The sequence below is a fragment of the Dendrobium catenatum genome, unplaced genomic scaffold, assembly GCF_001605985.2.
Source record: "Dendrobium catenatum unplaced genomic scaffold, ASM160598v2 fragScaff_scaffold_1456, whole genome shotgun sequence".
Classification (NCBI taxonomy): Eukaryota; Viridiplantae; Streptophyta; class Magnoliopsida; order Asparagales; family Orchidaceae; genus Dendrobium; species Dendrobium catenatum.
Window position 1 is genome coordinate 962,470 of NW_021319918.1, and position 24,258 is coordinate 986,727.

At 33.4% G+C, this 24,258-nt stretch overlaps 2 protein-coding genes across 8 annotated transcripts; one reads left to right on the forward strand and one right to left on the reverse strand.

Annotated features, from left to right (window-relative positions):
• Positions 1-1,163: 1,163 nt before the first annotated feature.
• On the reverse strand, positions 1,164-12,788 carry LOC110103455 (RNA polymerase II subunit 5-mediating protein homolog). Its single transcript, XM_020832184.2, has 10 exons — positions 12,506-12,788; positions 12,346-12,405; positions 12,095-12,262; positions 11,058-11,121; positions 8,915-9,300; positions 8,608-8,706; positions 8,420-8,453; positions 2,067-2,170; positions 1,297-1,377; positions 1,164-1,214 (listed from the first exon to the last, which is right to left on the reverse strand). Exons 1-10 carry the CDS (start codon positions 12,710-12,712, stop codon positions 1,164-1,166), a joined length of 1,254 nt encoding a protein of 417 aa, XP_020687843.2. The 5' UTR covers positions 12,713-12,788.
• Positions 12,789-13,484: 696 nt separating this feature from the next.
• On the forward strand, positions 13,485-22,422 carry LOC110103450. Of its 7 annotated transcripts, XM_020832178.2 has the most exons (6): positions 13,490-13,549; positions 17,213-17,295; positions 17,460-17,617; positions 21,430-21,522; positions 21,672-21,877; positions 21,981-22,422. In XM_020832178.2, the coding sequence occupies exons 2-5, from the start codon at positions 17,221-17,223 to the stop codon at positions 21,838-21,840; spliced, it is 495 nt and encodes a 164-aa protein (XP_020687837.1). In that variant the 5' UTR covers positions 13,490-13,549; positions 17,213-17,220; the 3' UTR covers positions 21,841-21,877; positions 21,981-22,422. The 7 variants fall into 7 exon arrangements, with proteins under 7 accessions (XP_020687836.1, XP_020687837.1, XP_020687835.1 ...); XM_020832177.2 differs by having other exon boundaries at positions 13,485-13,549; positions 17,210-17,295; positions 21,672-22,422; XM_020832176.2 differs by having other exon boundaries at positions 21,672-22,422.
• The last annotated feature ends 1,836 nt before the right edge of the window (positions 22,423-24,258 follow it).

Sequence of the window (24,258 nt, forward strand, 5' to 3'; positions counted from 1 at the left end):
AGCTTATAGATCTTTCAATCCCTTCTAAACAGAATTTAAAATTCTTTAAAAATTTTTCTAAATTTTTAATTGGAGTCTTGAGCCCATTATTGGGCAACTCCATACTCATTGGGACCCAAACTTGGGCTAAGCTTGAGTTCATGAGTTGACTCATATTAAGAAAGAGATAGAATAATTTTAATTTAAACATATATTATAATAAAATAATAAGAATGAAAAATTAAAAGATAAATGATAAAAATTCACTTTATATAATTTTCAAATACTTTAAATAATTTTACAACTAAACTAATATATTTTTTAATAAATTTGCATGCCTGAAAACACACTTTCATGTTGAAAATAGATACATATTCTCTCTTTAATAAAAGATGAATAAGCCAAACAGAAGAACGGTTACTAATGTTTCTAACGCTTCGTTAAAGCTTCGTTTGGGTTAAAGCTTCGTTTGGGACGACTTTTTTATTACTTCTTAAAACAATTTTTTAGCATAAGATTTTTTAATTTTGTACTAAAAAATTACTATAAGAAGCAATAAGAAAGCAAGCTTATTGCTTTTTTTAAATGATTTTTTTTATAAATTTTTCTTTACTAAAAAATCATTTTAGAAAGTGACAAAAAAACTATCTAAAATAAAGCATAAATTAAAACTAAATAAGAGAGTTTAAAGTAGCAGCAAGATTTAGGCTTCGTTTGGGACAACTTTTTTATTACTTCTTGAAGCAGCTTTTTAGTACAAAAAATTTATTTTTTGTACTATTCAGCTGCTTTTAAAAGTAGTAAGAAAATCGTCCCAAACGAAACCTTACTTTGGCATAAAAAGCCATTTTTGAGAAAAATATGACTAACATTGCTACTAAGCAAAATAACTTTTAACATAATATAAGCCATCTGAGAAGAATAAAAGAATTGAGTGATGAGCTTAAAAATTTAACACAACAATTCGATCATGTTTTAATTACATAAAATTACATAAAAATAAAAAAATAGGTCATAATTTTTTTTTTAAATCATCTGATAAATATTGAGTGAGCATATTATAAGTTATTTATATATTTTTACAATGATCACCACAACAAGTTTTAAAAAAATTACTTTCTCTACAGTAATTTTCCAATTATTTTTACAAACTGTTGCAAGTCCCAAATAATAGATTAATCATTTCAACGGTTACCTTTCTGCATCTTGAACCTGGAGACCGGCCGTGATGGCTGCTGCAAGCAGTACGAAGATTTTCTCAGGATCAGAAACGAAGAAAAAGAAAGAAAAATGAGGGATATTTCATCAGGATACTACCTGAACAGCAGTTGAATCGTTAGAGGAGGGTTTTGGTGGCAAAAGGCCATAACTATGTTCAATAACTGTGCCTGTAAAAGCCTGCATTGTAAAAATTAAGGTATCGTTTGGTAGCAGAACTCCTTTCATAAAATTTTGATGAGAAACAGTTGTTTCGAAAAGGTCTTTTTACTAATGAAGAAGCAAAAAATAAAAGCTTGGAAATCGGTCAGATAATGAGCACTTAAAAAACACAGTTTTACGACCAAAAGTATTTTTCACGTTTTGAAACGAAAACGGTGCTAATTAAGCCGTCCAAAACGAGGCCTAAAACAAGGTGTAATAAAGATTGATTATTGAGTCATAGCCCAATCATGAATCTTCAAGTCAATCTTTCATGCCACCTAGAGCTTTGGCTCAGAATGTTTTTAGAAGACACAATTCCATCTATATTAGTTGCAAAGAACAAATTTCATGATAAAGATACAGAGCACCACATAGGGAGGTGCTTTATCAGCTATTTTTTTGCTAATCTTGCTTTTAAGTATTACTTTCTTTCAAATTATCGGACCCATTTGGGTGAAATCATTTGAAAAAGAATGAATTTATTAGATCATTTGAATCAACATTATTTTTAAGCTCTAAAAACAGATCAAGATTTTCAAATCTGATTATTTCATTTACACACAAATAATACTGAGTGAAGCTTTAATCATCACAAAGACATGTTTTAATTCTTCAAGCACCAGATGAACCCTTAATAGAGAGGAAAAATGACTGAGATTTAGTACCTGAATGTTAGAAGCAGGGGACTTCTGAAGGATTTCTCGCGTTTCAGGAGGCAGCGAGGGGTGTTGTGTCGCGTGAGGTTGCTCGACAATACGTTTCAATGGACCTTAAAAATTGAACAAAACAATAACTTGTTAGTAGATAATTACTATTGGGGAGAAGATAGTTGAAAAACATAATTCAGCAACTGAAAACAAAACCATTTGATCAATAATTTTTGTTATAAGGAAAGAGACTATTTATTGTCGGCATCTTTACACTAAAATATTTGCAGGGATGGAAAACATGAAACAAGGAGAGCCAATTTGCTGGAAAAAACAAAGATTTCTTGATATTGAATGAATTAATCAACATTTGGAGATGAATGTCTAACAATTTCTAACATTGATAGTTTATCATAAGGAAGCTTCTATAGTAGGATTAAAAGTTACATGGAAGAAGATTACACGCATGGGTAATCATCAACAATTCTTCTAAAAGTGATTTCAGCTCATTTCCCAAGTAAAACCATCAAACAAAGGATACAAAAAAAAAAAAAAAAACAATTCCTAATAACTGGGGCTGCTGCAGTTTTCCTTACAGCTTATTCTTTGGTGTTAAAATTATGAATTTGGTATGATTTTATTATTAGAATTTAATTCCCCTATTATTAGATGGTCGTGAGACCTGCAATGCTTTATGGTGACGAATGTTGACTATTAAAAGAGAAGCATAATACTAACTTAAGTGTTGCAGAGATAAGGATGCTCAGGTGGATGAGTGGCTTTACCCTTAGAGATAGGATATGAAATGAGCATTTACGTGAAAAGGTTGGAGTAGCACCAGTGAAAGATAAAATTAGAGAGAGTTGCCTTAGATAGTTTAGTCACATAAAATGGTGACCTTCCGATGACCCGGTTAGGAAAGTAGAGGTATTAGATTTGACTTATGTTAAGAAAGCTAGAGGCAGACTTAAAAAAGACTTGGTTAGAAATATTAGAAATGATATTTTTTATTAGATTTAAATGAGAATGTCTTTTAACAGGACACAATGGAGAGAACGGATTCATGTAGCCAACCCCACGTAGTGGGACAAAGGCTTGATGTTGTTGTTGTAGTATTTATAGATTTATGTGTGCGCCTAATTTTTGTTACTTAAGATTTTCAGGTTAATCCTCATGAAGTTACACTTCTTTATGAGAAGCATTTCTCTTAACATTATTATAATTTCCACTTGTGTTTAATAAATTGCTGACCATACCTTATTTAACTGTAGTTATTCTATTATTAATATTGATATGATATGTGATGTGCAGTTAGTTATAGCATGACTATTGCTGCATAAATTCGACACTCTTGAAATGAACTATTTGTTAGGATTCTCAAATTTTACTTGTATATGTAGCCTTTTCCCTTGTGAAGTTAAATCTTGAGAATGCAATTCCTATTCTAACAATTATTACTCCTTGTCCATGCCATAACATTTATATTATTTTAACGCGAATGACTAAAAACACAAATAACAAGAACATCAAAATGCATTGTTGTGTATTTAATATAGAACTAAGTGATTAGAGGATGACAATAACCCAAAGCTTTGCAAGATGATTTGAAGAACTAACAAAGTAGTCCAAAGAAGGATTCCTTCAATAAAATCAGCGAACTTCATGTGGGCTCCGAAAATTCGGCCCCGGCCTCCCCGCTGCGCTTTTTCTTTTTATTTGAGCGAGGGAGTTTTAACGAAATAAGTTCCGGGGTAAATTTTGGAAGGCAGATGGGTTTGTAGATAAGACACTACCCAGAGATTTCGCCCTCATTTTGCGAGGACTTTATGATCTGAGTTCTGGTTTCCTATAGGCGCAAGCCCCTATAGTTAATTATCTCTCCCGATCATGAGAGAGAACTTTCGATTAAGGCTAGTCGTCGATCAGATACGTAGAGAATACGTAGTATCTGGCATATAGTAGCAGCAATACATACGGATTTGGAAATATTTGGAAGTTTGGAAATTTGGGTTGAAATGGTTTGATATTTAAAATTTGAAATTTCACCATCTTGCACTTAAAGCGGATGGTGGGGGAATGGATGATAGACCCGATCAAGATCCCATGGTTCCGTCGTCCCGGGCCATCGTGGTCCCTGGTCTACTTAGTCAGAGGAGGTAGTCGACCCAACCTGACAGAAGGATCCTTGTTAGCAGCCATGGGTTGCTTCGTCCAAGGGGACCTTGTAGACCTGGGGTGAATGCTTGTCTAAGGGGACAAATCTGAATCCACCTTAGCTAACAGAGGGCTTTGTTCCCTATCGATCATATCCTATTAATTCATATCTCAAAGATTTGATGCCAATAAAGGACGTATTGGCGCTGGCCATAACCGGTATTTCGTGGTGCCATTTGGCGGCAAAACCACTCGGTTCAGAGGGCCCCGGGTCATAACCGTTTATCCTGCGGTGCCATTTGGCGGCGAACCGCCGGTTGGAGGACACGTACCACGTCCTTATTGGCAGGAGATTGTTTGAGGATGAATCCTAGTGATTCGACCATCCATATAGGCCCACAAGAAATTAATTTAGTGTTTGAAATCTCAACAGCAGGTGCATTCAGGTTTATAGGATGATCATTGAACTTAGCAGACTAAATTTTAAAGGACTTCAAAGATCACATAAGAGGAACCTTAATGGAGAAAATTCTTGGGAACAAAATGCAAAGTCCAAGTGTATAAAATTATAGAGAAAAAGCCGCAAAAGGAACCGTAACGGAGACAATTCTTGGGAACAAAATGCAAAGTCGAAGTGTATAAAATTATAGAGAAAAAGCCTGAAATAATCCCTGACTAATTTAGTCTCTGAATTTTGCATTGCCTCAATTTAGCCCCTCGGCTATTGAATATTGACCAAATTTAGTCCTAAAGCGGTAAAAAATAATTAAAGTTAACACCAAAATTAAATACGATGATATTGTAAACCGTGCAAGTTATATGATATTACATTACTTATGTTGCTATATTTTATCATTTCATAAATTATAGTAAAAATGTTGTTATTGTCAGGTCTTAAGTCCTACAACAACAACAACAACAACATCAAGCCTTAAACTCCAAAACTAATAATCGATGTTGGGTACATAAATTTTCACTCGGAATAACTTTACAATCTTTGCAATCTAAACGATTTGATTTTCTAATAAGAAAATAGTCAATCTAAAAATTGAGGGTTGTGTTAGGTAATCCATAACCAGCGTAAAACTTACCAAATAATCATAATATGAATCCTTTAATACGTTGTGTTAATATTAGGGCGTTCTCTGAAAGCGACGCATATTATGACTTGAATACAACGAAAAGTGTGCAAGGGCAACTACATTTGTACCCAGGTGCAATGTTAAATAGACAAGAGTTCCCACATCATGGACGGATATGGGCAAAGAAGCTAGTCCATGGAAGAATTAATTCAAAAGATACCTCTTGAAGAAAGAATTTTTATTGGAAGAGATTTAAATGAATATATTGGTAGAGAGGTAGATGATTTTAAAAGTATTCATGGCGGCTATGAGTTTGAAGCGACTAATGAAGGTGGTAAGATTATATTAGATTTTGATCTAACTTAAGATTTTATAATTGCTAATATCTTATTTAAGAAAATAAATGTGCATATCATCACTTATAAACATAGATATAATAAAACTCAAATTGATTATTTTCTTATAAAAAAAACAGATCGTTTAGATTGCAAAGATTGCAAAGTTATTGCAAGAGAGTTTATATAAGCAACATTGCTTATTAGTTTTAGACTTTATGATGAAAGGGAAAAATATAGTAAAATGTTATTATAAGATTAGATATGGGCATTTAAAGAACACTAACAAAAATATTTTTGAGAGATCTTAATATTTTGTCTTTCCCCATAACATTATAAAGAATGTTACAAATGATGTGATTGGAGTTTCAAAAGAAAAAAGCTTCTAATAATAAAAATAATTTGTGGTGTAATCAAAATGTGCAAGAAAAGATAAAAAATAAAAAGCTATATTATAATAATTGATTTAAATGTAAAAACTCCAAAAACAGGAAAAGATATAAAAAGGCTTGTAAGATGTCTAAGAAACTAATTTGTGATGCAAAAAAATTTAGCTTTTATGATTTATATAATATATTAGATTCTAAAGAGGACGATATATTTATAAGTTAGCCAAACAAAGAGATATGAGTAGTAAGAATTTAGTTCAAGTGAAGTGCGTTAAAGAAGAATATCAAAAAGTGTTTTCTTAGAAGAGGATATTCAACAAAGGTGAATGAGATATTTTGCTAAGCTTTTCAATGAAGATTGTGATAATAAGATTGACTTTAGTGATCTTAGCACTCTAAATAAAAATAGAGATTTTTTTTTATTTTTATCTACGTATTATTAAAATTGAAGTTAGAGGGACTTTGAAGAAAATGAAGTGTGAAAAAACTAATGGACCTGATGATATTCCAATACATGTGTGAAAATGCTTCGCAGATGAAGGAATTTATTAGCTTACTAAACTTTTTAATATTATTTTGAAGACAAGATTTCAAATGAGTGGAGAATGAGTGTGTTGATTCCTATTTTTAAGAATAAAGATGATGAACAAGATTGTGTGAATTATAGAAGAATTAAGTTGAAGTGTCATATTTTAAAACTTTGGGAGAGAATTCTACAGCATAGTTTACGACGTGATACTAATGTTTTTCAAAATCAATTTGGATTCATATCGGGTAGGTCTACTATGTAAGTTATTCATTTATTGAGAGGGTTGATGGAGAAGTTTAGAGAAAATGAGGATCTACATATGATATTTATTAATTTAGAGAAAGCATATGATAAAGTTCCAAGAGAAGTGCTATGGAGAGTTCTAGAAAAGAAAGAGGATAATAATGTTTATATTCAAGTCATTAGGGATATGTATGCAGGAGCTATTACTTTTGTTCAAACATAAGGTGATTTGACCATGTATTTTTCTATTTTAGTTGGCTTATAACAAGGATCATCCTTAAGCCCTTATCTTTTTGCTTTAGTCATGGATGTTCTTACTAGACATTTGAAAGAGGATGTACCCTAGGATATGCTTTTTGCTAATGATATGCTTTTTGCTAATGATATTCTTCTTGTTGATAAGACTAGAGAGAGTTGAAGGTAAACTCGAAATATGGAGGTCAATCTTAGAGTCTAAAAGTTTTCGTTTGAGTAGATCTAAAACCAAATACATATAGTATAATTTTAGTAGTAATAGATCTAGTGGGGGGTTTGTAACTTTGAGCAATCAAGTTATTAATAATTATACTCGTTTTAGATATCTTGGGTCTATTGTTTAGAGTGATGGTGAAACAGATGGGGATATTATTAGTAGAATTCAAGTTGCATGGTGGAAGTAGAGGAATACTTCGGGTTTGTTGTGTGATAGAAAAGTACCACTCAAATTTAAGGGAAAATTTTATAAGATGGTGGTGAGACATGCAATGCTTTATGGTGCAAAATGTTGGCCATTAAAAGAGAAGCATAATATTAAGTTAAGATGAGGATGCTCGGGTGAATGAGTGTATTTAGTCTTAGAGACAAAATACAAAACAAGCATATCCGTGTGTGGACTTCGAAAATTCGCGCCCTGGCCTCCCTGCTATGCTTGCTTTCTGCTTTTGGGGGGAGTTTTAATAGATTAGGTTCCAGGGTAGATTTTCAGAAGACAGACTGTGTTTGTAGATAAGAAACTACCTAGAGATTTCACCCTCATTTTGCGAGGACTTCATGATCTGAGTTCTAGTTTCCTATAGGCGTAAGCCCCTATAGTTAATTACTCCTCCCGATCATGAGAGAACTTTCGATTAAGGCTAGTCGTCAATGAATACATCATATCCATAGATACGTGATATCTGACATATGGTAGCAGCATAGGTTCAAGTATTTGATAATTTAATATTTAAAATTTGAAATTTCACCATCTTGCGTTTAAAGCGGATGGTTGGGGAATGGTGATGATGAGCCCGATCAAGATCCCATGGTTCCATCGTCCCCGGCCATCGTGTTCCCTGGTCTACTTAATCAGAGGAGGTAGTTGATACAACTTGATAGAAGTATCCTTGTCAGCAGTCATGTGTTCCTTAAACCCTAAACTATAACGAATATAGTTAACTGCTATCTCAATAGGAATCAAAAACTACCTGATTTTAGTTATGACGTGCAGAAACTGCTATTGAATGAATTATTTTCATATGCTCATAGAAGTTAATATGGTCATGATTGTAATATTATATCATGACTTAGTTACTGTATGTAACATGCAACACTAATAGGACACCTTAAATTTATTAAACATCAGAAAACATTTTGCAACTACATAATGCAGTCTCAGCCTAACCTTCAGGTGCAACTTGCATTTTTGGGCTTGATACCTGTATGTTTAACAAAACCAAAATAAGTAAACAAATATTGTGAAAATATAATTCTACTCGAGCAAATAGTATAAAAAAGAAGCAATGAAAACAATGTACGCCTCCAAGAGATGAATGTTAAAAGAACAGCCAACATGAAATAATGGTTTCTTACAAAAGATTGATCAGCAGGATGCTGTAGCAAGCCTATTGCGTCGTGTTGCATAGATGTTGGGAAAAATGTTCCTGGGCCCGTTGGCTTTGACACTAGACCCTGTGATAGGCTCAAACATTTCAACAATAACTAATGAAGCCAATAAACACAACAATAATTCAAAGCTTCATTTTCATTTAAGTCAACGAATAATTGGATAAACTAACTCTTAAGAAGACATTTATCGGATATCACCTTGAAATCCGTGTTTACTAACTGCAAAAAAATGTTGAGTTCTCTGCAAATCTGAAACCAGTTTAACACTCACCTCAGCATCAGTTTCAGAAATGTTTTCAGCATTGTTATTCACATCTTCGTCTTCATCATTCTCTTCCTCTTCATCCTCATCTTCAACAACCTTCAAATAATTTGTGTTTTCATCATCTTCATCTTCATCATCATCATCCTCTTCCTCATCATCCTCGTCTTCATCAACCTTCAAATAACTTGCATTTTCATCATCTTCAACCTCATGGTCATCTGAAGAACTAGCTGTTTCATCATCCTCATCATCATCCAAATCACTCACAGCTTCTTCCTCTTCTTTCTCAAGCTCATCCAGCCTTGCCATTAATTTAGCATCTTCATCTTCTTCATCAGGAACTAAAGAATTATGTGCTTTTGAAGAGCTCACAAAACTTGTGTTTGAAAGACCTGTGCTTTTCAAAGAAAAGGCTTCAGAGTTGTGATGAGGGAGGCAAAGAAGAGAATGAGAGTTTTCAAAATTTTGGATTTTTCTTGTGGACGAGTGTTATGAGGCAGGGAAGGTTGTTTGGTTGGAGAGATGAACTTTTCCACGATACCAGATGTTTCTAAAATGATGGCATGTGCATGCTAATCTAGCATCAAAACAACCTGGATTTTTTTATGCAAAAACACAAGGGTTCAAATTTAAATCAAGAGTATTTAGGGTCGATATAATAATTTATTTAAATCATTGCTTACCATTCGCAAGGTATGCAAATTCAGCTCAATTAATAATTCCAGCCAGGAATATCATTTTCAGGGGCAGTTTCAGTCACAGAAAACTTAATCTAAAGTACAAGAAGTAAATTTTGTCAGTTCGGTTAAAAGTTGATGAATCTAGTTTACATTATAGTTCATTGTGTTCAAAATCTGTGGCCTAATAAATACAACAATATTTACAGCAATTACTTTACAGGGAATTATTTCATACTGTGTTACATATGTAGCCAACTAAACAGACACCTGTTAAGAATATAAACTAAACACACTTGTTAACAATATATACTTTACCTTTTAGGATGTTTCTGCACTGCACTTAACACTTTCGATTATAATGCACAAAAATCACAAACATATATATGGCTGTAATTTGATCTATCGCATCAATAATAACCATAACATTCTATACTAGAATTTTGCACATAAGACTAGCTCCTCAAATCAACTAACTAAATATTCTTAAAAAGAAATCTGAAGTATAAGCTGAACTGTAAACTTAGCTCTCTCTCCCTCACACTAACAAAACCAAATATTATTTAAACAATAATCATAAAAAAATAGTACAACAAAATTACATTAACTTTGTAGAGATACATGAGAGACAGTATAATAGTCACACATCGAAAGTTAAACGAGAGTTGAGCTTCCAATACTCTAGTGACAACACTAACCCATTGGCTTAAGTATTTGGCTTGATAGGTGTTTATCATGTTTCGGGTTCAACTTAAGTTCCTAATATCCAATCCCACCTAACAAGTGATATCAGATTTAATGATTTAGCTAGAATAGAGGTTTCATGTGGCCCATGGCTCCCAAGAGTTTCAACTTTATACTATGATAAAGCAAGATTATCCAAATGTTTAATTGGACTCTTGTTGAATGACATTTAAGGGTGTTGAAAAGTTTATATTGTGATGACCAATGTAGATTACTCTCATGCATAAGAGAGATTGTTAAAACATTCATTAAAGCGGAGTATAATGTCACATTAGAGGTGCAACAAGAGTTGAATTCCTATTATAATAATAATGACCCATACTCTAGCCTAAGCCTTTGGACTGATGGGTGTTCATCCATTGATCCAAGTGTTTAGTCTTTAGCCATTGATATCATCCCCCAAAATTGAATGTTGTTTTAATAATTAATAAATATCATCAATAATCAAATTTATAAAAATAATTCAAGTATTTAGGTTCAAATTAGGCTCTAATATTCCCCACCGCCCATCAAAGTTGACTATTGTTCAAAAAATCACTAAACATCATTAAAAAAATCAAATTTATAAAAAAATAGAGCTATAATTATCAAATTATGATACCAAATATAACAAGCAAAACCAAAAGCACACATTACACATCCCTTCTCATTTGGAAAAAAAACTTCATATCTTCTATTCAACAAATCTAAAGAAAACTGATAAAATCAAGTTTAATACTAGAATTTACCTGTTTTAGGTTCCTCACTTTGAGTTTCCTCAACATACTCTTCTCTTATTTCCACTAAACCTTCCTGAACAAGAGAATAAAAAAAATAAATGCTAAGTAAACAAATTTAACATAAGAGCGTATAAAGAATCAACAGTTAAAGCCCTGACATTAACAAAATACATCTTAGCTATCATACACTTTGATGGAAGAAAAAAAGTCAAAGGTGGCATTCAGATCAATTTCTAAGAGCACATCAAACATATACATAGTCAGCAGATATACTTTTAGTTAATGTTGCCATAAAGTAGCCAGAGTCGGAACACATATGAAGGTCAATTGACAATTAGAGAAAGTTTTCACATATTTTGGCAAGTTAAATGAGAGAATATATTTTATACTCTCAAGTATATTGCATGTGGTGATAGGCAACAACTTTCCTTGCAAATAGCAAATCCTACCTAGATATGTAAACAATATAGAAATCATTACTTCCCATGCATCATCATGACCCTACCAAGAACATATAACGACAAGGTTCATCAACTCTAATTGTGTTTCAAAAGTATTGCATTTTCATCAACAACTTGCATTAAAAAGAATAGAATAAGCAATGATTATACAAAAGAGTTGGTGGATAAAAGTAGTGAAGAATAAATTAATTAGATTGGTCATATACAGCAAGATGTAAAGATGCATCAATAAGGCAAGTAGATAGAAAATGTTAAAGAAAAAAGAAAAAAAAAAAGGCTAGAACTTGTATTTAAAGATTAAGACTTACATAAACTAGAGTCAGCACTCAATAGGAATAAGTGGAAAAAAATAATCCATTAGGCCGGGCATAAATAGTTGGGATAAGGTTGGAGCTAATGATGATGATTTATGTCAAAATTTTCATTTGCAGTACATTAGACCCGAGAAACTTGGAAAATTATTTCAAAAATTAACAACGATGGAAACACCTTAGAATCCAGAAAACGCGTTGACATTATAAATGTTGAACATAAAATAGATAACCCAAGGAGGAACAGAGCCAATGGAAGAACAAAAGTACTTACAGCAACTTCAGCAGCAGTTGAATCAAAAAACTTTGCCTCGGCTTCAAGATCCTTCATTATCTTGTTCAACGACTCAACGTGCCCCTCCAGAGACTTCCCCCTCCGCTGAAGGATCTCCACCGTTTGCTTCGCAGTCCTCTCTGCATAGTAGCTCTCGCCCAATAATACCTAACCAAATGCGAATCCCCAAAACTTCAACCAAACGCCCAGTAAAATTGATGGACAATCACCAATTTTTTACAAACTCATACCAAGAACTCATTAGTGTGGATCAAACGACCAGGAAAGAAGGCAGCGCCGCCGAACGGCACCTGAGCGTGAATCAAACAAACAAAAGATGCAAGCATGAGAGTGAAAATAATGTGTTGGAAAAGAATCAGAGAAGGCGCGTGCATGTGAGAAGTGGCGTGCCATGATGTCGTGGGATAGCTCGTCGGGGAGCTTCTGGACTTGGTGGATCAAGGCGGAGTTGTCAGAGATGAATTCGCGAAGGCGGCATAGCTCTTTCCGGCGGTCCTCTATGGCCTCCTCCCCCCGCCGCGCCGCCTTCTCCGCTTCTTCAGAAGTGAACAGAGAGTCCAACGATGTCACAGTGCCCATCTTCGCGCCTTCCGCCATTGTGATACCGACCGCACAGCGAAGTTGGCTGACGATCAAACCGGCTGAGGGCTGAAGCCCCGCATCCTCCGCTCAGCAATTTAAATAAATTGGACAATATTTTTGTATTTATATTTAATTTTTTATTTATCAAACTGAATATGAGTTTATCATAAATATAAATTTTTTATTTATATAAATATTATAATATATATTATATATTTATATAAATATATATTACCAAATAAGATATATTTAAATAAATGCCCAACATTTTATAAAAATGAGAAAATAACTTATTGAAAAATATACTGGAATAAAAAAGCAAAGCATATAAATAATAATAATAATAAAAGAAATCAATAAAAAATTTTATCTAAATTCACATAAATTTCATTGAGGTAACTTTATTATTAATTTTTAAAATAATTTTTTTATATAAAAGTTGATTTCTTTTCAACAGCTTTAAAAAAATCATAATTTTATTTTGGGTACATTAAAGTTTTATTTATATGTATTTATAATGATTTTGATGCTTTAAAATACTCTTTTATTTTATTTATTGAATAATGTCATTTGATATTCAATAAAAAATATAAAATTAGAAAAAAAATTATAAAATAAAAGTCATAATAAAATTTGAGATTATAACAATTGCATATCTTCCGTGATCAAAATATTTCGATAATTTTCATTATTCAAGTATACTATTAATGGGTCGGACATGGGCCCGACCCGCCCGATGAGATTCTCCGGTTCAGCTTCTCTAAAGAGCCACTATATAAGGCATTCTACGGACCGCGCCGCTTTACCCTGTGATTTTCGTCGACATTTCCTCGACGTCGCAATAGCTTTCAGGTACTTCTTCGTTCATCCATCTCGCCCTTTTCATCCAAGCAAAATGATTCATAAAACAAAATTTCCCCTTCATAGATCTGATAACCAGTTTTTACCTCTCTGTTATATGCCAATTGATCTTTTCTCTTCAGATCTTTTTTTTTAGTGTAATTGTTCTCTGCGGAATGGTATTAGTAGTGATAGTTGGTTGAAGGCTGATCTTAAGAGCTTTTAGATGTGAAAATTGTTGTTTCCGTCTATCAATTACTGGAATTTGCTTGCAAAACAAGTTTTTGAGAAATTACTTTTTTTCTTGTAGAATGAAAAAGGAGTGAAGGGATCATTAAACGTTAATAAATCGAATCTCTTGAACTGTTGGTTATCAAGATGAATAGAATATTTCATTTTTTGCTTGTGCTTATTGGATTAAAAATCTCAGTTTTGTGGCTAGCTCATGCAGATGTTGTCTGGTTTGGAAATTTGTTTCTTTCAACTGTTGGAGTTCGTTCTGAATTTTGAGTTTGTGATTACTGATTGGTGATGGTGTGTTCATAGTTTATGGGGGGTTTTAATTTGTTGTTAATGTAAGTGGGATTACTAACTGATGCAGGACTAATTAGATGCGCTGATTATGTAGTCATTTAGGCATTGCACAACTCTTAGATTAGAATAAATCCAGGAAACAATTACTTAGCAATTCTCAACAAAGATTCAAAACAAATAAGGAAATGATTTGCTCAAGTGAGATTACATGCTCTGAACTTTGAAACTTACAAAATAAATAAGAAAATCACACAACGCAAACAGTAGGCTTCAAATTAATCCCTAATCTAACAACGAGACGTAGGATGCATAGAAGATTACACTCAATTCCTACAAAAGACTAAGCTTGGCAAGAGCAATTTGAAGGAGCTTTCGTGATTACAACCATCCAATGAGAATTTAGATTTAGAAGAAATAATATGCAAGTGAAAAGGAGAACCTTTGCTTAAGGAGATGCGGAGATCCTCCACGATAGCAACTACTCTTGAAGAATGTCCAAGGTTGGAGAACTACGATGTTCTCTTCAAGGTGTGCTGAAGAAATAATCCAAGTCCTTCCAAAATCTGAGAAAGTTCTCAGATTTTCTAGCCAAAATCTGGATGGTCCTTCAGGAAATAGTTACGGAAGTAATCCACATGTGAAACCAAGGTGGAGAGGAGGTATGAGAGGGAGGAGGTGATACGGATAACAGAGGGAAGGCCGGCGGGATTGAAGGCTTGGGAAATTTTATTTCCTAATGTCACGTTCTCACTTAGGAAATAATTTAGAACTTGGGCTATGTGAGAGTTTCGGCCAAAAGGTGAGAGAACAGGATTTGAAATTGTTTCCAAATTGATGGGTTTAGAGTTTAGGAAATAATAAATTGAAAATTTCTGGGTTATTGGAGAGGAGCCGGCGGCAATATCATGGGAGATTGGGGTTTGGTGCCATGTGTACAAGCTTGCCTAAAATAGATCGGAACTTAGGAAAGTATTTAATTGACTCTATTTAAATTTGAATTCAAAATAGTATCAATTTAGAAACTTTCCAAAAATAGATTAACTAATTTAAGAAAGATTTCAAACTTGAAAATAAAACAAAGGGGCTTTAAATAGCCTCATACAAAAGACTCTAACTGACATGACACAATTGCCCTTAGGCTTACACATGACCATTCCCATACAAAGGGGTACAAAGGGAAATAAAATAAACACTCATAAGCAAATAATAAAATGCATGAAAACAAAATACATCGACTCAAAAATATAACGACTCGATCGTGGCCATAGATTGGCGGCCACGTCGCTGGTAAACTCTCCATGATGATCTGATGTCCCCATCACTAACCCTAGAGATTAGGTATTCTTAAAGCTGAAATAAGAATTAATGCAATCATCTTTGTCTGGTTTCAAGAAGGGCGAGGTTAACACATGGCCGTTACAATAGCATCAAAATCTGGCGGAGGATGGCTTAGGGATAGGTAAAATTACCAAATTGACTTAGTTAATCATGATTTGATAATCTAATCAGTCAAAAAAAAACCTCTTATGCTAGATTAAGCATGACATTCATATGTAAGCCTAAATTAATGTTGAACCAAGCAACATCTTTATACCTGTGCGTGTGTACACGAGCATACGCACTCACACACAAAGAGAGAATTAACTTTCACTTGGTGGCTATGGCATGAAGGATTTCTTTGCTCCTTGCTTGGGTTTAAAATTGTATATGGCCGTGTGCTGTGTTTTTTAAATTTCATTTGTGACCACATTACTGATGTAAATAAGTTGAGTCAAGCTTGAATTAGTTCGTCTTGAGCTTGATTAATTAGTCAAATTTAAGCTTGAGCCCGAGCTCAATTTTGAGTAGGCTCACAATTCAACTCATTTATTATGAAAGAGATAAGCTCCTATTTCTAGTTGTTGTGGCAATTAAATTTTAAGAAAAATAGATAGATTTATGTGATTTGGACGAGGAAAAAAAATAAGAAAATGTTCCCTTTAGATTGATAAATTTAATGTTGAAGGATTAGGGAGGAAGAGGGATATATGAAAAGTAAAATTGATAGAAATTATACAGAAAGGCTGTTAGATTAAGTTTAAATATCTTGAATTACTTGTAGAAATGAGTGGATAATAAAGATCATAATGCCACCCCTAAATAGGTGAGGCTTGGCTAACTATGATGATGACATAGGTGTATGAAATTGACAAGGATAACATTTAATTCAAACATAAGGGAGAATTGCTAGGTCATTTGCAACAGCTGATGGTAAAACATAAATTCAAATAGTGATAAGTGCAATTAGCAATGTTTATTGACGCTAGCATAGCAATTCAATAATTATGCACTCTAGAAGTTGATGTGGATACCACATTCATACAACTATACTATAAATAATAAGCTGGCATGATTTCTCATCAATCCTAAAGTAGGTCTGAAAAATTATATTTCTTTGTCAATTTGCATCAACTTTAGGGTGGCATGGACATTAAGAAAGTCCAATGAGACAATCTCAGCATCACAGATATTTTGACAAGGTTCATGAATATCCTCATGTTCATTAACTTATCATCAACATGAATACTATGTGCTTTTTCGCGGATGCAATTTGAATGTATGATACTTTCCAACAAAGATCAAAGATGTTCAATACAACTCAATAATTGCATAATTTTGACTCATATACAAAAACCTCACCACAAGATCATTCCAATAAAGAATTGAACACACCGCATTTCTAATGAGTATAAGCTCGGAGCTTTGGATAAAAAAAATTGTGTAGGTTCTAAGGAGGGGATGCGCACAAGATTTTCCTCTCCATTTGTACAGTGGTGATTTTCATGACTCGAATATGAGACCTCGATGTTTGTTGGAGTGAACTCAACCACTAGTCCAGGCCCACCCTCCTTTGAGCTTTGGAGAAGAGGACCTAATTATAGTGAGGTTGAAATTTATATTATAGGTGTTTATTATTTAAGTCAGTTTAAGCAACTGCTGATGTTAATCAGTGGTAAATTGTATACAACATGGTTTATGGATGGTGTAGATTTATTTGCTTTTATAAAACTTCAACGATTCTCTTCATATAACTTTACAGAACTTCTGTATTTAATTTGACATATCTGGCGCTTATCTTAATCTTTTGGTTTATGTTAGCAGACTTAGTCATGGAAGAAAACAACTCAAATGGCCTATCATCTGGAGAAGCTGTGCTGTTGGGAGCTTTGGCATCCGGTGTTAACGTGTGTATAATTTCTACACTAAGAATCTAATTAATTTTACTTGTGAAAACTGTGTTTTTGTTATCTATCACCAATCTTTACCTCAACCTTCTATTTTCTTATCGTATTAATGGTGTTCTTCCTGTATTAGTGAATCTGATCGTCATTTAAATCATTTTATCCAGGCTCCAACTTGGGCTGTTCTGAAGATTACGTTTATGATGCTTGCCATTTGTCTTATCGCCATGCTTTCCTTAGCATTCATATCCAGCGATTTTATTATAGTTGGTCACGTCATCTTGCTTGTTATCATTGGGGCTGTGCTTTTCGTGCTCCTAAATGGGTAATTCACTCCACTTCATAATTTTATTTGTACTTGGCGCATGTTTTACGTTTGTAAATATCTTAATCATGCTATATTCCTGTGAGCAATTTCTTAAAGTTATTTAGTTTATTCAATCATTTGGATTATCCATTCTGTTTATTTGTTTTGGTTATTGTAATGTAACGAGTTTGATTGTACTATGAGTGATATTAAAACATTTGAAAACACTCCGCAATAATCTTGTGTTAAAGTACATTTGTCGTGCATGTTAGGGCAAAGTAGATAGCACATTCAAATATGTTTATTCTGTCATTTCATTTGATCTAATTCAAAATATCCCTACTTGGATTACCAAAAATATCTTTTTGATTAAATTCAAGTAGAACTTCTTGAGCATTAATGATGATGGTGATGATGATATAATGATGGTGATGATCATCATCATCATTTTCTTTACACTTATTGTTATCATTTTATCTGTGTCAGCTCTATATGAGGCTTTGATTATAGTTTACCAAGCGTTCTTTTTTTTTTTTTTGGTTATTTCTAATCTAACCTATTTTGCTTACCATTTCATTCACATTGATTGCATGCCTTATGGTTGCTTCTTCAACCCTTTTTTAGTCATTTTGATACATTTGTCTTTTTTAGGGATAGAGGTTTGTGACTATGGGAAACTGATGGACCGGAGGGGAGTATTGGTGGACCGGCTAATTTTATTGGTAGAGAATTGAGAAGTTTCCTAATCAAGAGGAAGCTGTTTAGGAAGGTTCTTAATCAAAGGGAATTAATTATGAGATGTTTCCAAATTGAAGAGGGCTAATTTTGGGGCTAATTTGGAGGGGATTAATTAGAAAATATTTCCTAATTGAAGAGGGCGGATTTGGGGGCTGATTTGAGGGCTGATTTTGGAGTGGATTAATTAGGAAATATTTTCTAATTGAAGAGGGCAGATTTTGGGGCTGATTTAGGAGGGAAATAATTAAAAAAATTTGGCAGATTTTGGAGTGAATTGGGGGAGCGCTGTTTGGGTATTTACTTACTTTAAGTAGTTGATTTACCCTAGGGTTATGGTTATATTTTGTATGCATAATTTTATGAGTTGTTATTGTTCATTATTTTTGTGAGGAATTTTAGCGGTGTCTAGGATTTAAGAGAGAATGTTCTCTCGAAAGAGGATCATTATATCTTGCTTATTCATATTTCTTGTTTTATCAATAAAATTTGTTGGTTTTGCTGAATTTTAATGTTTGTTCCCTGATTTTTTGTGGTCAAAACCTATCAAATTGATGGAATTAGAAACTTGAACTCATATCTTAAAGTTTTCACAGACGATGACAAAACATTTGGGTAATGTATTATCTCTAATCAATCTTCCTTCTAGAATTTAGACTCGAAACTTAATAAGTTAAAACTAAAACTTTTCTTGAACCATGCGAAGAGGCTGGGGTATGAGCTTTTCGGAGCCTACAGTTTTTAGATAAGTACTATGTATCGTGCATGTAGTAGTAGCAAATTTAATATAGGATTTGAAATTTACAACCTTGCACTTAAGGCGGATGGTGGTGGAGTGATGATGAATTTGATCAAAATCCTATGATTCCATCATCCCGTGCTATTGTGGTCTTTTCCCATTGTATCCACTGTAGGTTTTGCTATGATGATGATGATGATGATGTTTTTTTCAAGTGAAATTTCTAACCTCTTGTTTATAGCTCTTTTTTATTTATCTCTTAAAAGAAAAACTAATAATGATTCCCCTGTTACAATGAAATATTATGACAATTGATTATATATATGGAATCCCCAAAATATCCTTGATAAAATAACTCTCAAATATTGAGAACTTTTTGCAAACTCGAATCCCTCTTCTAACCTCTACATTGGTGACCTTTCCAAGAAGCTTGATCTGCATTCTGAGTCTATGTATGTTGTTCCTTTGCAGGACATTAATTAGGGTTCATAGCTTAAGAGAACCTTGAATGAACAATAAAAAGCACACAAAAATATCTAGTTGCACATCATGTATCTTCCACTGATATCTTTTCATAGACTAAGCCGAAAGAAGCAGATGGAGGTGACATTTTTGGAGAGAATCATAAGATATATTGTTCCTTCTCCCAATATGGAATACCTAAATTTATCTCGAGCAAGGCCACGTGACCTTATTTAACGGTAAAAACTTAATGCTGTTATCCGTTTGGGATCATCTTGTATATTGGAAATGAGTCATATAAGCCTTAATGAAATTTTAAAAGGAATGCAAAATCTAAGAGGAGCATTTTGAAAATTGTGGTCAATAACTCAGACACGAGGGCAATTTATCTTTCTTTTTTTTTCTTTGCTTACTACATGATGGTGAGACCTGCAATGTTTTATGGCGCCGAATGTTGGCCATTAAAAGAGAAGCATTTAATTGAGTCAATTATAAAAATAAAAAATAAATAAAAAAAAAAAGAGAAGCACAATACTAAGTGCCTCAAAGATGAGGATTCTCAGGTAGATGAGTGGGTTTACCCTTAGAGATAGAATATGAAATGAGCATATATGTGAAAAGGTTGGAGTAGCTCCAGTGGAAGATAAGATTAGAGAGAGTTGTCTTAGATGGTTTGGTCACATAAAACTGTGGCCTTCCGATGACCCGGTTGGGAAAGTAGAGATATTAGATTTGACTTATGTTAAGAAATGTAGAGGTAGACCTAAAAAGACTTGGTTAGAAAATATTAGAAATGATCCTTCTTTATTAGATTTCAACGAGAATTTGATGTTTAACAGGACACAATGGAGAAAAAAGATTCATATAGTCGACCCCACCTAGTGGGATAAAGGCTTGATGTTGTTGTTGTTGTTGATTGTTTGTTTACTACATGATTATTTTGATCTCCCCCACATAACTTGCCACTTAGATAAACAATGCTTACCATCTGACTCTCAAATCACCCTGATACAATTTTATTTCTTTTTTTTTTCCTGCAATATCATTTTATTATTCTTTTTCCTTATCTTAACAACTCTTAAATTATAAGTCGCAACTTTTTTTTTTTTCTCTCCTTTGACATCCTTTATGCCATTCTAGAATTTATGCTTCCTCTTTCATAAGTCTCTCTTATGAAAGAGAGACTTAGATGATTTGGAGTAGCTCCAGTAGAAGATAAGATTAGAGAGAGTTGCCTTAGATGGTTTGGTCACATACAACGGCGGCCTTTTAATGACCCGGTTAGGAGAGTAGAGGTATTAGATTTGACTTATGTTAATAAAGGTAGAGACAGACCTAAAAAGACCTGGTTAGAAAATATTAGGAATGACATTTCTTTATTAGATTTAAACGAGAATTTGACCTTTAATAGGACACAATGGAGAAAAAGGATTCATGTAGCCGACCCATGTAATGAGATAAAGGCTTGATATTGTTATTGTTATTGTCTTTCATAAGTCTCTCTTTAAGCCACAACTTCAGTTTTATTATTAAATTCTACAATTTGAAGGCTATCTTTATCTCTCTTTAATTCAATGGAATTTTTTTCTCGTTATTGTTGTTACATAGAAATTGCTAGTTGGAGATATCCATATTGTCTTTAAAAATAGAATTTCTAACCTTTAGTTTTATTTTCATGAAGCCTTTCACTTCGATAGCAAATTAGGCTTAGTTTGAGACAGCTTTCTTACTGCTTTCTAAAGCAATTTTTTACTATAAATACATATTGAACTAAAAAAAAATCTCTTAAAAAGCAGTAAGAAAACTATCCCAAACGAAGCTTTAATTTGCCTCGGAAATCAATAATATATCCGAACATCTCAAACCTAAACAGATAATGAATTTTATTTTGCAGCTTTCTGGCACAGACCGGGCTGGTATCAGTAGAACAACAAATTGAAGAGATGGGTATCTCTCAAAATGATAGACACTTGAAAGACAAGAAAAAGTAACTCGATGAACTGCACATTATCAAATAAAAATCATCCAGAAAAAGAGAACTCAGACCATTTTATAACCAACACTCGCTGAATAATGTCTTAGATAACACTGTAAAACTACACTGTAATCAGTCTTGTTTGGCTTCCTTCTCCTTAGGCTTGCTTTGCTTGGTCTTCAAGAAGCAGAAGCAAGAGCAACACGGGCATTGAAACATGAACTTCATCTCTTCTCACCTCTTTCAACTCTTTACAGAAAAAGAGAAAAACTCTTGAGGAATTCTTCTTCTACACTGCCATTTAAATGCTCTGGAGAGGTTCCTTTCTGAAGGAAAGATGCGCACAGGAGTTCGACTGTAAAAGGAGGTATGGCCTTCTGATTGCCCCTCTTGGTCTGTATCTCTCACTTCGAGGTTGTTATTCGCTGCTGGGGAAATTATAGTCCTTGATATAGTTTTTCTTTTTGTAGGGCATCTTAGGTTGAGTAGTAGATATTCAGTAGCAGATCTTCGTGTCTATTTGTCAGGCAAGGGAATATTTCCTTGCTGTCCAATGGCTGCTTTTGAAAGCAGATTTTAGGCATTTGCTTTCATTAAGCAAGTGAGAAATTATTCTGTGCGGAGGCCGGATGCAGCTTTACATCCGGAGACGAATCAGGTGTAGTCACGTCAGCGGTACCGAGCTGCGGTACGAAGCAATACTACGTTGCGGTACACAGCGAAGGGGTGATGTTGCACATTCTGGTTGGTTTTCATACTGTGTTTGGCGTCCGCACAGAGTAAATAATCCAAGCAAGTAATAAATTACTCCATAGGGTAAGTTTTGGGTTTGCTTGTAAAAATAAATATGAATCATTGAGCGATTTTTGTGTAATAATTATAAAATTGTTATATTAAAATTAGTTTTTTAAAGATTAAATAAGATTTTTTTTTTTTTTTTTTTTGTTAATTAGACAGCAGCATTCTTACCACTAATATAGTAAATATATTTGATAATAAAAAATAATTTTTATTATAAAATTTTTTAAAACTAATACAAAAATTTGGCCAAATAAATTTATGGTTGTTCAATAAAAAAAATAAATCTATAAAAAAGTTGTTGCAAACATTCTCTTAAATAATAAATATATTATTACATGTAAATGTTGGACACAGAGAACCGTTCTGTCTTATTTCTATGAACAATAAAAGCATAATGGCAGCCCAGAGACAAATCTGATGGTTTTCTATGTCTGATCTCTGGATGTAATAATTTCTCTAAACGAAGATTTAGCCCAATTGTGTGAATTTTCTTTGATAAAAATTATGAGAAAAGAATAGAAATGGTTCTCTAACTTATTATAAATGATCAAAATAGTTTTTGATTATATAAAAATATTGACTTTATAAATAAAGATTAAATAAAAATAATTTATTTTGATCTTTTATCTCTATAAATAATTAACATGGTTGAAATATAAAAGGTTGGTAAAGGTACGATGGCAGGCCATGGCTGATGTAATACCGTAGCACGTACCTTAGCGATTAATATGTAGGAAGGATTTGTCCAACTGTGGGAGTCACCATTGCACATGGCCATGCTTGCTGGCCTTACAATTCATACTTCTGAAAAAGATCCCTAGGCAAATATACCATGTCACGTGTTTCTGTTATTTAAATTTTAGGGTTTAGGGAACATTTTTCCATGGTCGCTATTCCCAAGGCTTAGTAACCTCAGATTTTTTTTTCATGCTATTCATTTTAGTTACTTCATTTTATTTTGGAGTGTTTAGGGCATCTGGAATTGAAAATTTTAGTTTTCACTCTAAAATGTGATTAATTATTCTGTGCGGACGTTGAACATATTCCGAAGAGCAATCAAAATGCGCCACTTCATATTTTGCTCTGTATCGCAACTTGGTACTGTTGATGTGACACATTCTGGTTGGTCTTTGCACAGAATAATTTCTCCTAAAATGCGGTGACTCTTCTCCAACAAAACTCTATTTCATAACATCCAAAAAGAATTTTTGGGTATATTTTGTAAAGTCCATATTGGTTGTTAGACATATGCTAATGTCACAAGGCTAATCAAGAGGGGGGAGGGGGTGAATTGATATTTTAAAAATTCTCTTGATAAATAAGGTAAATTTGATTTTTATATTTTTTGCAAAATTAATTTTTCAATCACAAATACTAAAATGTTGAGAAATAAAAATGTGAAACACTCCCACAAATACTCTTTCACTTGCTCTTGAAAAATCATGAAGAACAACTCTTTTCACGTTAGTTTTAATAGACTTGTTATATCAAAGACACAAAAAATTAGTCAGAAAACCGAAAATTGACATTTTGAGCATGTTCAATCGTGCTTCGTACGTACGAGTAGTTCAAAATTTTTCATGTACGAAGCTGTACGAAATATTTTCGTACACACTAATCATCCAGTATGAACTGTAAGAATTTTTTTTTTATTCATCGGGACAAAAATGTTCCCCACATCGTACTCTAGACGTCGCATGTACGAATAGGGCATCGTATAATATGATTCATTAAGAAAAAAATTGGCGTTCGTCGGGACGAAAAGGGACCCTTCAAATTCGTACTCTGGACGTCGTCTATATGAACAAGGTATCGTATAGTACGATCCGTTCAAAAAATTTGGCGTTCATCGGGACGAAAAGGAACCCGTCCAATTCATACTCTGGACGTCATCTGTACGAAGAATCCTTCGTACAGTACGATCAGATCTTAGAAAAATTTTCTTCT